At 37.1% G+C, this 14,934-nt stretch overlaps 4 protein-coding genes and 1 pseudogene across 5 annotated transcripts; 2 read left to right on the top strand and 3 right to left on the bottom strand.

Moving 5' to 3' along the window:
- LOC105161506 (patellin-6) lies at positions 433–2,048 on the top strand. The gene is given in 4 exon segments (XM_020693885.1): positions 433–1,121; positions 1,338–1,462; positions 1,584–1,728; positions 1,806–2,048. Coding segments are annotated over 4 exon segments (957 nt in total). The 5' UTR covers positions 433–677.
- Positions 2,346–5,184, bottom strand: LOC105161505 (probable protein phosphatase 2C 65). The gene is made up of 5 exons (XM_011079205.2): positions 4,732–5,184; positions 4,154–4,492; positions 3,933–4,050; positions 3,622–3,845; positions 2,346–3,544 (listed from the first exon to the last, which is right to left on the bottom strand). Exons 1-5 carry the CDS (start codon positions 4,945–4,947, stop codon positions 3,128–3,130), a joined length of 1,314 nt encoding a protein of 437 aa, XP_011077507.1. The 5' UTR covers positions 4,948–5,184; the 3' UTR covers positions 2,346–3,127.
- LOC105161613 lies at positions 8,106–10,043 on the bottom strand (annotated as a pseudogene).
- Positions 9,627–12,132, top strand: LOC105161504 (CASP-like protein 4B1). 2 transcript variants are annotated; one of them, XM_011079204.2, is made up of 4 exons: positions 9,627–10,421; positions 10,519–10,654; positions 11,073–11,268; positions 11,369–12,132. In XM_011079204.2, exons 1-3 carry the CDS (start codon positions 10,141–10,143, stop codon positions 11,262–11,264), a joined length of 609 nt encoding a protein of 202 aa, XP_011077506.1. In that variant the 5' UTR covers positions 9,627–10,140; the 3' UTR covers positions 11,265–11,268; positions 11,369–12,132. The 2 variants fall into 2 exon arrangements, with proteins under 2 accessions (XP_011077506.1, XP_011077505.1); XM_011079203.2 differs by having other exon boundaries at positions 9,632–10,421; positions 11,073–12,132.
- On the bottom strand, positions 11,801–14,746 carry LOC105161503 (probable WRKY transcription factor 33). Its single transcript, XM_011079202.2, is given in 5 exon segments — positions 11,801–12,489; positions 12,552–12,716; positions 12,805–13,433; positions 14,016–14,138; positions 14,301–14,746. Coding segments are annotated over 5 exon segments (1,695 nt in total). The 5' UTR covers positions 14,631–14,746; the 3' UTR covers positions 11,801–12,041.

The raw sequence follows: 14,934 nt of genomic DNA, 5'->3' as shown, positions 1-14,934 counted from the left end.
AAGAGAGAGAGCTAGAGTTGGAGTTGGAGTTGGAGTTGGGCATCCAAAGAGACATTGGATGTAAATTGGGTTCCATAAATGGGGCTTATAGAAATAATTCCAAACTGATTTTGTTTTTATTAGAAATAAATGGTACTAATTTGTATGATGTCAATTTTGAGAGGAGTTATGTTTTGTCACTAAAAAATAAAAATGAAGTTACTAAAACACATTATTATTATTATTATTATTATTATGTGAGCAGAGGAATGATAGTAGTAGTAAGAGAGGAGTTATTGGACATGGTGGGTATTGTAATTGTAGTAGGTCTGTTGTCTTTGTCAAAACTGTGAGGATGATAGTCAAAAAACAAAGAATACAAAGTCAAAAAGGAAAAGAATATGATTGATGATGGATCACAACATTCACACCACCTAAACCCACTTTTGATGTTGCTGATGATTACTTCACATTTCACATTCAATAACTCCCAATACTCTCCTCATTCTCACCTCAACCACCACACTACTACTCCCTCCTCTTCTTCTCATTCTCCCAACTCCCACCAACACTTGTGCATTTTCCTCATCCTATTCTCACATGGAACCTACTTCTCCAATATCCGCCCCCTAACTTAACTCAACATCATCAATCTTCCCCCAAACCACCCTTCAACAATACCTTCCTATTGTTACCAAATGCGGACCCTCCGCGCCAGGGATTTTAGGGTTCAAGATTCTCTCGACATGCTACTCCAGTGCTTGGCTTGGAGGAAAGATTTTGGGGCCGACGGCGTTTTGGAGCAAGATTTGGGATTCAAAGAGCTGGAAGGAACAGTTGCTTATATGCATGGATTTGACAGTGAGGGGCATCCGGTGTGTTATAATGCTTATGGGGTTTTCAAAGATAAAGAAATGTAGGACAAGATATTTGGTGATGATGAGAAGCTGAACAAGTTCTTGAGGTGGAGAGTTCAGATTCTTGAGAGAGGGATTAAGCTTTTGCAGTTCAAGCCAGGTGGAGTTAATTCTATTATTCAGGTCGCTCATCTTAAAGACATGCCTAAGAGAGAGCTCAGGGTGGCTTCTAATCACATTCTTTCACTCTTTCAAGATAATTATCCTGAAATGGTAGCCAGAAAGGTACGTATATATAAACTCAGATCGCAATTAATCTTGTCTTTCTCTCAAGTGATGCATGGATGAGAACCTGCAGTATGCATAACATGATACATATATATATATATATATATATTTGTGTATTAGTGTGATTTTAATTTGTTCCTGTTTTTTCAGTATTGTAGTTGTGATGGGAATTAATACTTGTTTGTGGTTGTGGTTGCATACATGCATATGCAGATCTTTATAAACGTGCCATGCTACTTCAGCCTGCTCTATTCAATGTTTAGTCCATTTTTTACTCAAAGAAGCAAGAGTAAATTTGCGATATCCAAGCAAGGAAATGTTGCGGAGACGCTTTACAAGTAAGTTTTAAGTTGCAATTGATGACATGAATGTTCACAAAAGAGACTGCTCCAAATTCACAAAAATGTTCACTCATGTCATGTGTGTTTAAGTTGTATAATTAATTTATTGTTTAATCAGATATATTAGGGCGGAGGATATCCCGGTTCAGTACGGTGGACTGAGTCGACCCAGTGATGTGGGGAGCGGTCCAGCTAGACCGGCATCAGAGTTCACAGTTAAATGAGGAGAAAAGGTGAACATTCATCAAATTGAGGGCATTGAGGTAATTAAACTAGCTGTCTTATCTTATTATGCTTTGAAGGTTTTGGAATAATTGATTCCACTCCTCATCATCATCAGGGACATAGTGGTGGGGGGCTGGGAATTGGATTACAGCGCGGAGTTCGTACCAGATGCTCTAGGAAGCTACATCATCGCGATGGAGAAGCAGCGGCGATTGGAGCCAACAAGGAGGCAATTCGCAACTCTTTTGCCACCAGAGAAGCAGGAAAATTGGTGCTCTCTGTCGATAACACTGACTCTCATAAGCGGAAGGTGGGTGCATATCGATATCTGGTCCGCAAATCCACAGCAACCAGCTGATGTGTAGAATTATTCAAGAAAAATGATGAGTTTCTTCTTTACATCTATATATATATATATATATATATATAGATGTTTAATTTTCATTTACGTTTCTTTTTTCTCTTTCAACCAGCTGGAATATTTCTCTCTCTCTCTATTTATATATATATATGTATATATATATATATATGCATATCGGAGTTGAGGAAATTGTAAGTGGGGTTGATTAATATAATAGGGCGTGTGGTGCGTTTGTATGTAAAGTAAAAAATGGTGGTGTTAGAATTAATGGGTAGTGGAGGTGGATGTGTGTAGTTGTAACATTGATCAGTTTAGCCTCATTTGCACAATCTGAATCTGCTGCTCTCCACTTGGATGAGATTTTGGGAAACGAGAAAGAAGAAAATGTGTAATATGATGGTGAGGAGGGGGAGAGAGAGAGGGAGAGGGGTTGTAAGTTGTTGGAAGTGGAAGGTTTTGGGATTTGGATATAGAAAAGAAGGAAAACTCTTCTCCTTGCCTTTTTCTTTTATTATTAAGGAGGTGAGTGACAAGTGACAAATCCTTAATCCTCCCTTTCTTTTTCTCTTTTTGTATAGAAACAAACAATAAACGATGATAATTGATAAACCCGCCTCACCTGTCTTGTGTTGTCACATTTTGATCAGATTTTGTTTCCTTCTTTTTCTCTTCATCATAGATTCTTTCAGTTTTTCGTTTCTTTCCTCTTTGTCTTCTAGTTTGTACGCCTTTATTACCCTTTCTCTTTGCATCCCAACCACATTTTGCATGAATAAACAAGAAATATATAGTTGAACATGAAACAAAAAAGCCCACACATGTAACATTGATTGTATTATTAAAACCTCGCCCCTTCTATGTTGAAAATTTTGATATAACCAACCTCAAAACAACAACATCTTCAGCTCAAACTCCATTCTTTTACCCTCCTAATCACCACAAATCCATTTAACTTCTAACACTTTCGGTAATCAACATTTTCTGGCATCTTGCTAACCACTTCTTTGTTGCACTTTGTACTTGACTTCTTTCACTAATTACACACTTTGAACAACACAAGATATGTTTATCAAATCTCAATCCCCCCGCCCATCACTCCCAACTTTCCTTGCCGTCCTCCTCCTCCTCAGCCGGTTTGTCGCAGAATCAGGCTGTTCTCCTCCACTCTCACCACCCGCCTTGCTCTCGTTAACATCACAATTCAAAACCGTGTCCAGTCCATCATCAGTTTTTGCGCTGGCAGCATAACTATGCGTCGACAGCTCTGTGTAGTTCAAGCTCAGATGAGTGACTTCTGATTCAGATTTTGTGAGCGCAGGGCGCTGGCGCTTGAAGTACAAGCATATAACAGCACAATCATCAATCTTGGCGCAGGGGAATTTGCATCGCCATGCCCTAACCGCCTTCTCTGTCAGCAGTTTAGCCGCCATGCAGCGCTTTCTTGCTGATGCCACAATCTTTACTACTTCATCGTTCGACAACACATCCCATATCTAGTCACAGAGAAATACACATATTTGAGTAATTTGGTGATTGCGTAAATGGATTAATGAGTCCTGGTTTACATTACCCCATCAGTTGCCAAGACCACGAATTCGTCATTTTCTGAAAGCTTCCTGCAAGTAACTTGAGGTGTTGAGATGAGGCCATAGTCTTTCAAACAAAAGTCACCAAAAGCCCTTGCCATGGCAAGTCCAGGGCAATCCTGATCAGGCATCCACACTCTGTACACTTTTGGGTCTTCGTTGGTCGCAAAAACTCTGCCTTGGCGACTTGCTATCCGCTCTGCTTCAGCTGATTAATGGACATAGTTCTGGAACATTAGCTTCATGATTATTTCAATACGTATTACCAGAAGAAGGGATACGAATAGGCACCAACCTGGAAGATTAGGTTTCAGATCAACTGTGAGTTGTTCGGAAACAAGTTGATTATTTTCATCCCTTTTGCAAAGAACAGCACGAGAGTCTCCTAAATTTGCAATGATCAAGTGTTCACCCTACACAAAGATAATGGCAAGTAAATAAGGCGAAGAGGAAATATAAGACCCACAATGAATAATTACTAGTAGCTTGTTTTCTGTAGGCACAACAGTTGGGTACCTTCCTAACCACAGTTACGCTTGTTGTACCACTGCAATAGCTATCAATTGAAGAATCAGCCTCAAGTTCTTCATCCATCTCCTGGAAACTCCTGATCAACCTATTTTTCCACGACAAGAAAAGTGGATTTTTGTTCTCAGGATTTTCGCTGCCATCGTGATCAGTTGCATTATTGTCAATACGCATGACACCATCCTTCCCTTCAATGCTCGATTGTCTATATAACAATGAAATTTTTGTTGGCAAAAGATCACGAACATAACGTGCAACCTCATGGCCGGAGGGTCCATGTCCATCAAAAACGCCGCAAAAGAACATGTCTCTCTCGCCTGAAAAGCTCTGAAGACAATAATGGAAGCATAGGAGTAAGAAGATATAGATGATTCATCATTGATTTCTCCAAAAAACAAAGGAAACTCAGAAACAATTTATTAAGGAGAAGAAGCAATTAAGTGTAGATTATAAGCCAAAATCTATAGAGCTGGAATGAATCATTAAAATCAATCAGGGAAATAGTGAGAAAAGAAGCAAGATTGTTAAATGGGAATATAGTTGTAGGTTTCATGTTTGTATGTTACCTCCCAAACGGTCATGGCATCTTGGTTGACCCCTTTCCTGCCTTGCTGGGTGAACATAGAGACATATCTAGAGGATCCCTGGAGGCAGATACGAGCGCCTGCATCGCCCCTCAATATGATGTTTTCATCTTCAACCTCTCTTCCTTCCGCTTCTTCCTCAACATAAAGACCTTCAAAATTCCCAGTACCTCTATGACATGAACAACATGCACCCATCTTTTGTCCCTCAAGTTCTTGTTTTGTCTCAAGGGGTCAGCCTTGTTGAGGCTGAAAATTCAGATTCTCGAGGGTAAGAGAAGAACAGGCCTTCCAAATAATATAAGTTTTAAGGACAATTAGTTCTTAGGACAAGGGATGATCATCATAAATGTTGTCCTTATTTACAGGATAACAGTGACTCGTAACATAAGAAGAAGAAGAATGATTGGTGGTTTATTTAAAAAAAAGAAAAGAAATTAAGAGGAATTAGAAAAAGGCGATATCGAATATAATTAATTGAGGGGTCTGAAATTGGTCAAAATTTATATATATGATGCTAATAATCAACGTGCATATCTTAACCCAAGCGCACGCGCGCACACACAAAAAAAAAAAAAAGAAAAAAAGGTTCAGAAGGGGTATTTGGCTGACAAAGTGGCCATCACATGCCACATCTGCCCTCACATTTACCTCTCTTCTCTGTCTGTCTTAATTTCTGGTTTTCCCTTTTATCGATGAGTGGTACTTCTCCACCTTTCTTATTATTATTATCTTTTATGTTTTTGTTCATATTAAAATATTTTTGTGTAAATTTAAGCGACAATAAGCATCATGCCGAGAGCCAACGAATAAGAATCTTCAGGCCATAGCTATTTTTAGTTGATCATTATGGAATAAATTTTGATAAGAGTAAAAATTATTTTGATACTTGAGTTTTGTGTTATTATCAAATTGATACATGTATTCTTATAAATGATTTAATTGATATTTGAGTTTCTTTATAAATAATAAATTGATACATGAGTTTTTGCAAATTCTTGAATTGATATTTGAGTTCCTTCATAATTGTCGAATAAATATCTATGTCTATCTTAAAATATTTTGTAAAACAAATATATTATGGCTAGCTTTACATGAACGACTCATCGCCATGGATCGTTCGTAGTTACAGCATCTTAATAGGGATTGTGTTCTTTGCTCGAGGGGTACACCGGAGACTCACCAACACTTGTTATTTTCGTGTCCGCAGTGTATTCGAATCTTACGCAAGGAGGTTCAGTTTTCATAGACAAACAGAGGATGGATGATTTATGTGATGATAGCTGCATGAAAGTGGCAGGGAAAGCACGTGGTTAATGCCGTCTATCGCAACCTATTAGCATCTCTAGTGTATCACATTTGGCAGGAGCGCAATAGGATGAAATTTCAACAATTAGATGAAAGTGGCGGGGAAAGCACGTTGTTAATGCCGTCTATCGCAACCTATTAGCATCTCTAGTGTATCACATTTGGCAGGAGCGCAATAGGATGAAATTTCAACAATTAGATCGAGACCTGTCGACAGTGGCTAAGATTATTCTAGACGAAATTCAGTTATGTACTTAGTGCAGAATTGCCGAATAAAATTAGTACGATAGCATTATATAGATTATGTCAAATTCCATGGTACACAACATCAGCCATATGACTGTACATTATGATTTTTATTAATGCAATTTACCTTTACCGAAAAAAGACAAATATATCCTTTAATTTAAACATAGCTTCACTTTTTTTTCTTTTTTTTTTTTTTTCATTCGAATCAAAATTACTCCTTAGTATTTATTTATTTATCATGGTACATTGTATGACTAAATAAATAACATTTATAATAATAAAAATATTAATAAATAGTAATATATAAATATTTTGTTCTTTACTGACACAAAACATTAAAAATACACTTGATGGGAGCCACTAGTTTTATAAATAAAAGGCTATAATTTCAAAACTAAAAAAATATAAAATAAATGTTAATTTTAATTACTTTAAAGTTATAATATGTAGGAAAAATAGTAGAATAATAAAATTTTATTATTATAAAAATACATAATAATAAATAATTAAATTGAGAAGTGTAAAAGTTCATAATTTAATACAATAAATAAAAATAAATTCACTTTGATAAAGTAGATAATTATTAAAAAAATAAAAGAATAAATATAGGAGATGAGATTTTATATTTAATTTATAAAAATTAGAACTTAAGGAAAAAATTGGTAAAGTTATTCTTTTTATATTTTCTTTGTCTTAACATATTTATTTTCTTAAATGATAATATTTTAGAAATTAAATTCAAAAAATTACTTTTTGCTTAAAGAGTCTTTAACTTTTATTTTTAAATACATTACTTCCTACCCAATCTATTAAATATTAGTTTTAATTATTGAATAAATATTCTTATATACTAAACTAATTTATGAATTATTATCATTTAAATTGTTATAATAGTATATTTTTATTGAATCAGGACAATGTTTTGCTATAAATAAATAAATATATAAGTTAGATTAAAAGGGTAACATTTTCCATTATAAAATATCCTAATAATAAAGATATGCATCTATTGACTTTTATGTAAAAACTGATCAAGTATCAATTGGGGCATTCATAAGAATTCAGGATTTATTGAAAAACTCGGATATCAATTATATCATTTACAAAAAAAAACTCATGTATTAATTTAACAATAACACTAAAAATCAGGTACTAAAATAATTTTTACTCATTTAGATAATAACTATTAGTATGGTGTATTAATTTTCCATTTTCTAGTGTATTTTGGGGTAATCAACCTTTTTGAATACTCTCTCATTTTCTTGGTAATGCTAATTATAGGGGGAATTAAGGGTAAAAATAAAATAGGAGTAGCCGAAATTTCATATCCATTGGCAGAAGACATTTTGTGAAGAATGCAGCAAGGCAGACATGATACCTTCACCTCAAGTGAGTTTGCTGAAGCTGATGAAAACTTGCGTTGCTTCGATTCCACCATATGAACCAACCACAAAATATCTGCCCATCTCCTCGCTAACACCCTCATCCAACTCTCCCTTTTATTGCAATTTCATTTGTGTTAGACTGTAGATACCAGGTGCTATCCCAATGAAATAAACAATTTCTTTCTTTATTTTTTGGTTACAGTGCAAGAATTTACTTCTTTGCCGGAACTCCATCAGGCAGTCGGGAACACCAACCTTTATCAGCATTTAACAGCAAGGATACAAAAGGAGCAAGTGTAGATATCTACAATTCATTAAGCAATTCAAGATGTCAAAACAAACGTTCACTCAAAAATCACATCAGAATTTTTTAACAATTACTTCTTTTTTCCTAAATACATATGAAATGGTATGTTACCCAGAAGGGAACAAAACAAAATAGAGTGTGAAAATGACAAATATTACACAAGGAGCACCATTTTCTGTTACCAGTCACCACCATTGATGCACAACAACTCCACTTTTTCTAAGAGAAGTAAACAACTTCAAACACTGCCCATATGTTTTCTGGTACTTGCTCCTTCTCTTACCTGGACAGCATTTCTGCCACCTTTTGTAATGGCATTCGAGGAAGAGCTCATCAATCAAGCAAATGGCTCCTTTCTTGAACAACCGCGGAATCAGATCAAATTCAGTCCCTTCCACATCCATCTTCATCACCACATAGTCCTTCTCCCACACACTATGCTTCAACCAATTAGCAAAATCGAATCCCTGAATCTCATCTACATCACCAGCACAAGTAGAACTACCAGATGACTCAACAGGTTTAATCCGCCCCATACCTCTACCCTTCTCTACCTCCTTGTGACTGGGGTCTTCATTAATCTCAAAGAATAAGGTCTCATTTCTCACCCAAGCTGCATACGGCAGCAACGTGACCCCTTTCTTGCCCTTGTAGTCATCATGGAAAGTCTTATCTGCTTCAATAGCATATATGTCAAAGGTTTTGTTCTGCTTTGGATAATGCTTCTTAAACCAACTCACGATACTTGATCCGTAGCTTCTAGCTCCAACATCAACATACACATACTTTGGCTTAAAACTAATATCAACAATTGTAGGTAGGTACTTGATCTTCTCCACATTCTTCTTAAGTGTAATCCAGGGTTTTTTCCGTTCTTCCTCATTCAAAGGCTCTCCTTTCTTTATTAACTCCCTCTTATAACTTGGCACATTGCATTTTTTTCACCAGTAGAATTTTCAAATTTTTGTTCAAAATCAACCTTACCGCTGATTTTTTGCATGACAATTTCCCGAATATAGGGCATTTCGGATTCAAACCCACCAATATCCCTACTCTTCACAAATGTAAATGAGCTGAACAAACCAAGAAACGACTGAAAACTATAAGCATCATTCGCCGCCGTGTGGACGACCAAAAACCCTTGGGGCTTCATTGTGCGCCCAACCTCAGCTGCGAAATCACCCAGCCTCACCGATTTCTCCGCAAAAAACGAAATCCAAAATCTCATTATCAAACGGCTGTTTAAAGCTCTGCCCGGAAATCACCAATGGCTTAAAGGCCTTCTTAGAAATACCAACAGAATCTTCCACGCCGATCCCGAGAATGAGAATGCTTTTATTATACTAACCCATCCAATGCAATGCAAGGCAGGACAGGACACTTCCCCAAACGGCTATCCCGATTTGCCAATATGATATGGAGCACTATAACAAGAAACAAGAATGATTACTTAGTGACCTCAAACCCATCCAGAGAATTGTAAGCACAAGGATCAAATCAACTCAACATAGTTAATGTGCTAAAACCAAAATCAACAAATAAATGGGACGTGACAGAAGACGTGTTGTTAAACCCAAGAATGTCCTTTTAGTGGACATCCACCCTAATCCACAAATGCATTGCCAACTAATAAATCAAATCAAATGATTAATAACTGATTTTGACCAATTATGTTCATGTACACAAGAATAATCTAAATTAAAATTACCAAGCCCAAATCTAATGTTATGATACGCGCGGTTGAAGAAAATGTTTGATTGGAGGGTCCCACTGATTACTGTGATTAAGAAGGAAGGTGTCCTCGACCCGGACAGCTTCTTGTAATAAGCGAGTTTGGGGCAACAGAACAGCACAACTCCTCAACTCAGGAATTTCCTTTCCTTCCACTCCCACGTAATGCCCCAAGTTCGTTAAGCTTCGCAAACTTCCAACTAACTCCCTCCTCCTTCAACCCCTATTCTCTCCCTGTCTGTATCACCAATACCATCATTAATAAATAACCCATTTATCTTCTTCTTTGTCTCTTTTCCTTTGCAAGCATTCATCTTTTATTCTTCTTCTCCATTTCTCAGTCTTTCCAATTTATAAGACTAAAACTAATAACAATCCATCATCAACACCAACAACAATCATAGACCACTCATGGATGACCCAATCCCAAAGCCAGACCAGCTCGTCACCCCATCACCTCCGCTTCCGCCCTCCAGAGATTTCGAGAATCAAACCGGTCCACAGAACTCCGCCCCATCCGCCGGTGGCGTAGTTTCCAATATATTGCGACGCTGGAAAAGAGAAGATTTTCTTAAGAAGGCCTCCTTGGCTCTCCGCACCTTGGCCTTCCTTTTCTCCTTCCTCGCTTTCATTATAATGGCTAGTAATAAGCACGGTGACTGGAAAGATTTCAATAAATATGAAGAATACAGGTAAATACTAACACAACACCTTTCTTGTTTTTCTTTTACCCTTGGTTTCTACCTCTTTATACTCTTGTTGCTCCATAACTCTTTTCTTCATTCATAGGTATGTCCTTGCGATAGCAATTCTTTCAACATTGTATACAGGATTCCAAGTTTTGAGGCAGCTTCATGAACTTCACACCGTTCGAGAAATACTTCCCCGCCGGAATTTGGCCATCATTGATTTTTCTGGAGATCAGGTTGTTTTCCTCTTTCCCCTCATCTTTCATTATATTGCTTCATTTCGAATTTTGATTTTATCCAGGATAACGATCAACCATTTTTCTTTTCTTTTCAAGGAAGACACGGATGAAATCTGAGCAAAAAATATTTTAAAAAATGCAATGTCTTTGAGTATATGTTGATTGAATAAATCGGAAATTCATTGAAAAAGTCATCAGATAGGGATTATTTTACTATGACAACTTTCTACAGGAAGAGGCCTCTAGGTAGCCCTAGTTTTGAATTTTCATCTTTTTGAAATTCAACCTTTGCATTAGTGATCTAGTTCCTGTTTTCTCTTTTATCCTACAACATTGGCCAACCTCAATGTAAAGATGCGAACTAGCTTCAGTTGATGTAAGTAATTGAGTTCTAAAAAATTTTCTCGAATTGCAGATTGCAGCATACTTACTGATATCAGCAGCGTCGTCCGCAGTACCTTTGACAAACAGAATGCGAGAAGGTGCAGATAACATATTTACAGATTCCTCAGCAGCAGCAATCAGCATGGAATTCTTTGCCTTCTTCTCACTGGGGTTGTCGGCTATTGTTTCTGGACACAAACTCTCTAAGCAAACTTACATCTGATCAGGTCCTCTGTTCCAAGTGATTAGTTGTACTGCTGATATTTCATCGTTTTCTGTAAGTCATCCACAGGTATATAGTTTACACATCAATTCATGTTTATACAGGAAGAGCATTGCTTTTGGCATTTGCACCTCATCATAAATGTATAGTGGTGAAGTAGAGAAATCTCCCAAAGAAGAATGTTCAGACTGTAGTGAATGAAAATAATTCTGTTTCGTCTCCCCGTCTTTATTTTCTCAAGTTTGTCAGACTACTTTGCTTGAGAATGTTATCTTTGAGGGATGTCGTACTCGGGTGTGGATAGCAACTTGACCAGAGTAATGCTGTTTAGGCGTGTTTCACAATTTCTTGTTGATTTATTAGGCTTTTTTTTTTTTTTATCTCGAAAGAACTAATGGTAGAGACGAACCCTTGGAGCTAAAGGTTGTTGGTTTAAGGAGGAGAATAACCCGATCCTTGGAATAAATTAACAAGTAGTCAGTTTATTGAGAATATTTTTGAAATACTGGGATAAATAAAAGAACAAAGTTCGGAAATGAATACTGAGCTGCCTAACACATTTTCTTTATTCTACTTTTCTTACTTCTGGCACTAAACCTTACATGAGACTGCTGTTCTAAGCTTCAACAGCCCCAGAACAAATGAAAAAATACCCCTAATTCCTTTTCTAAAATCTACATATAAAACACAAAATCAAAATACCATCATAAAGTATGTCTGTAACAGTACACTAGCTAAGAACTGCCAGCTCAAGGGATTTGCTCCCTAAGAATCTTTTCAGTTTAGGAAAGAGTCAAAAAATGAGTCATCTTTAGGTTCTTCCTTGGCTTGCATCTGACTAGTGTAGACCCCTGCGGAGTTTCCGAGACCTGAGAATTCAAAACTCTCTCTCTCCTGCAACATCTGAAGGGTATATGGTGTTTGGTTTTGCATTGTTTGAGGCCTGGCGTAGTTGGGGAAATTCATCCCATTGGAATGGCTGCCAATTGCGGAGGGCCTTACAGCTGTAGGGGCGATATTGCCATTCATTGGTGGAGGTCTGTTCGTGGTGTAACTGCCACTTCCTCGTGGTGCAGGAACATCATGATTGTGCTTCCCTTCATATGTGGTGATCACTGCTCTTAAATCGTGTGATGCTCGTTCAACGTGCTTCCTAACCGGACAACCATTGTATGTGCATTTGTATGCAAGAATAGATTAAGGTAACATCTTCACAACAAAGTACCTTAAATGATATCTTCAGTAATGTTAGTATTTTTCCTTAACCTCCAAATTGCTGATTCTTACCTAGGATTTGGATTGCCCTTTACCACTTTCTGCCCGTATTTTCTCCATCTGTAACCATCATCAAGAATGTCAATGTCACTTGTTGTTTGAACTACGACTCTGGGCTCCCGAACAGTTCTACTTCCAGAAGCTGATATACCTTCGCAGCTCTCATTTTCCCCCTTCCTGAAAAATAACAGTAATATTGTAAGATGTGGTCTTCAGACTATTCCCAGGTTGAATTTATTTTTGAAATTGAAAGTTTTATGCTCACCATCTCTTGGCTTCAGGTTCATTCTCATCATCATCTCTTGAGTTACTCAATGAGGAGCCCTGTTCGAATTCGTCATCACCAAAAGAAGCTGATGAGTTCTCCGGGGTTGTCACAGAATCCATCTGATGAGCATTTTCGAGCAATGAGCTTGATTGGTTGGGCATTCCCAAGTTATTATACGTGGAGGGGTTCTGAATCGAATTTGAAGATGATCGTCGAGTTGATTGGGGCTTTGGATGATTGTGACTTCCTTTATACACTATTTCAGTAATATGTCCATCCAAATTCCTTTCGACTTTCTTCTTCGTAGGACAGTTTGGGAAAGTGCACTTGTAATAACTACGAGGATTCTCGCTTCCCTTAACTTGTTTCTGTCCGTATTTTCTCCAATTGTAACCATCATCTGATTTTCTCTGCTCCCTAGCATACGGTAATGGTTGAGCATAATGCATTTGGGTAGGCTGTGGAGCAGAAGTAGCATGAAAGTTGGTTTGAATTGTGGAAACATCATGAGAAAAACTATGTAGCGGGGCTGGTTCTGGTTTGGACCCAGATTTGAGTGTTGAAAATTCAGACTGCTTATCGAGTGAATTAAAGGAGCCATCTTCTTGTTTCCTTGTGAATGAATCCTGTCAATATTGGGTTCTGAACAATAAGCAAAAATGAAGTTGCAGTTCTTAAATCTCATTATTAATTATCATCACAGAGTTATACCTATAAATATATATATATATATATATATATATAAAAAAGACTAATTATAATGCTTTCATGATCAGTTCAGTTGACTATTAATTGTAAATTGTGTGCCTACCATACATCTTGCACATAATTAATATATAGACTTACTGTAATTTATTGATGTAATCCAAGTTCACAAGAATGGGCAAAACCAGGTGTTGTATGTGGAACTACCATATCACAATATGAAAGACGAGTTGTAATTTGTGAAGAAAGGGTCAGAAGTAACTGCTTTTCAAACCATTGTCTATCTACCTGTGCATGGATTAAAGGGTAAAGACAAACCCTAGAGGAATAAGAAGTAATGAAGTGGACACCTTGTACCCAAAAAAATCATTACTTTAATAATTACATAATTTGATAAAACTAATTACCATAAGAATGAAACTAATCTTGTTTTTAAAAGTCAACTTGTAGGATTAATAAGACAGACATAAGTGGTTGAAGAATGAGAGGTGCAGTAGGAATACCATTGAATTAATTCCTGCTTCGTGGGAAGGCCTTGTTTGGGATTGGAAGGAGAAATCTGAATACTTGCTAGTTTCCTCCGACAACAACCCAGCAAAGGATCCAGTAGTGGGAGATGGGAGAACCTACACAATTAGAAACACAGATACAATTAGAGCTTCATGGATGATGATGAGATCAGGTCACATGTACGTTCTCATGACCAATAAAGCTGGATTGAAGACATGATGAATAATGATTAGTAGTAGGTAGGTAAAAGCATGAATGAATGTTAGAAATGAACTTACATTAGAAGAGGAAAAAAGAACCGGAGAATCAAGAAGAATAGAAGGGCTTAAAGTAGGAGGAATTGAAAGATAAGAAGAAGGAGAAAGAGGAGGAGGGGATAAGGGCAAAGAAGCAGGTGAAAACGACTTGTACTTGGGGATTTCGATATTGCTCTTATGATGATGAGGACGATGATTGGTGGTAGTAGTGGTTACTAGTTGAGAATTCATTCCCCAACTACTGAAACCATTATTAGAGTTTGGAGGTTGATTCATGATTGCAGTTTCTTCTTCTTCTTCTTGTTCTTCTTTGTTAGTGGGTGGGAAAAGATGAGTGAAAGAAGTGGTCATGTATGTATGTATGATGAGATGTGTTGATGGAGAATGAGAAATTAAGGTGTTGAGGGAGGGGATTTGAATGAATCAAAACAAGTAGAGAGAGAGAGAAAGAGGTTTAGAAAGTGTTGAGGGTGTAATGTATATAAATACATTCCAATTTCACACCTTCACAGCCTCTTCCAGGAAGCTAACAAGAGCTTTGACCGTGGAAATTTCATCTTTGGTCAAAGCTTGTGGGTTTGACCGCTTTTCGGCGGCTGACTCACCCATTCATTCACAATCACTATATTAATTTCCTCTTCTTTTTCAAACCAAC

This window comes from Sesamum indicum, linkage group LG5 (assembly GCF_000512975.1).
Source record: "Sesamum indicum cultivar Zhongzhi No. 13 linkage group LG5, S_indicum_v1.0, whole genome shotgun sequence".
In the NCBI taxonomy this organism is placed as follows: Eukaryota; Viridiplantae; Streptophyta; class Magnoliopsida; order Lamiales; family Pedaliaceae; genus Sesamum; species Sesamum indicum.
Note: the sequence above shows the minus strand (reverse complement) of the source record. Positions and strands in the feature narration are given on the sequence as shown.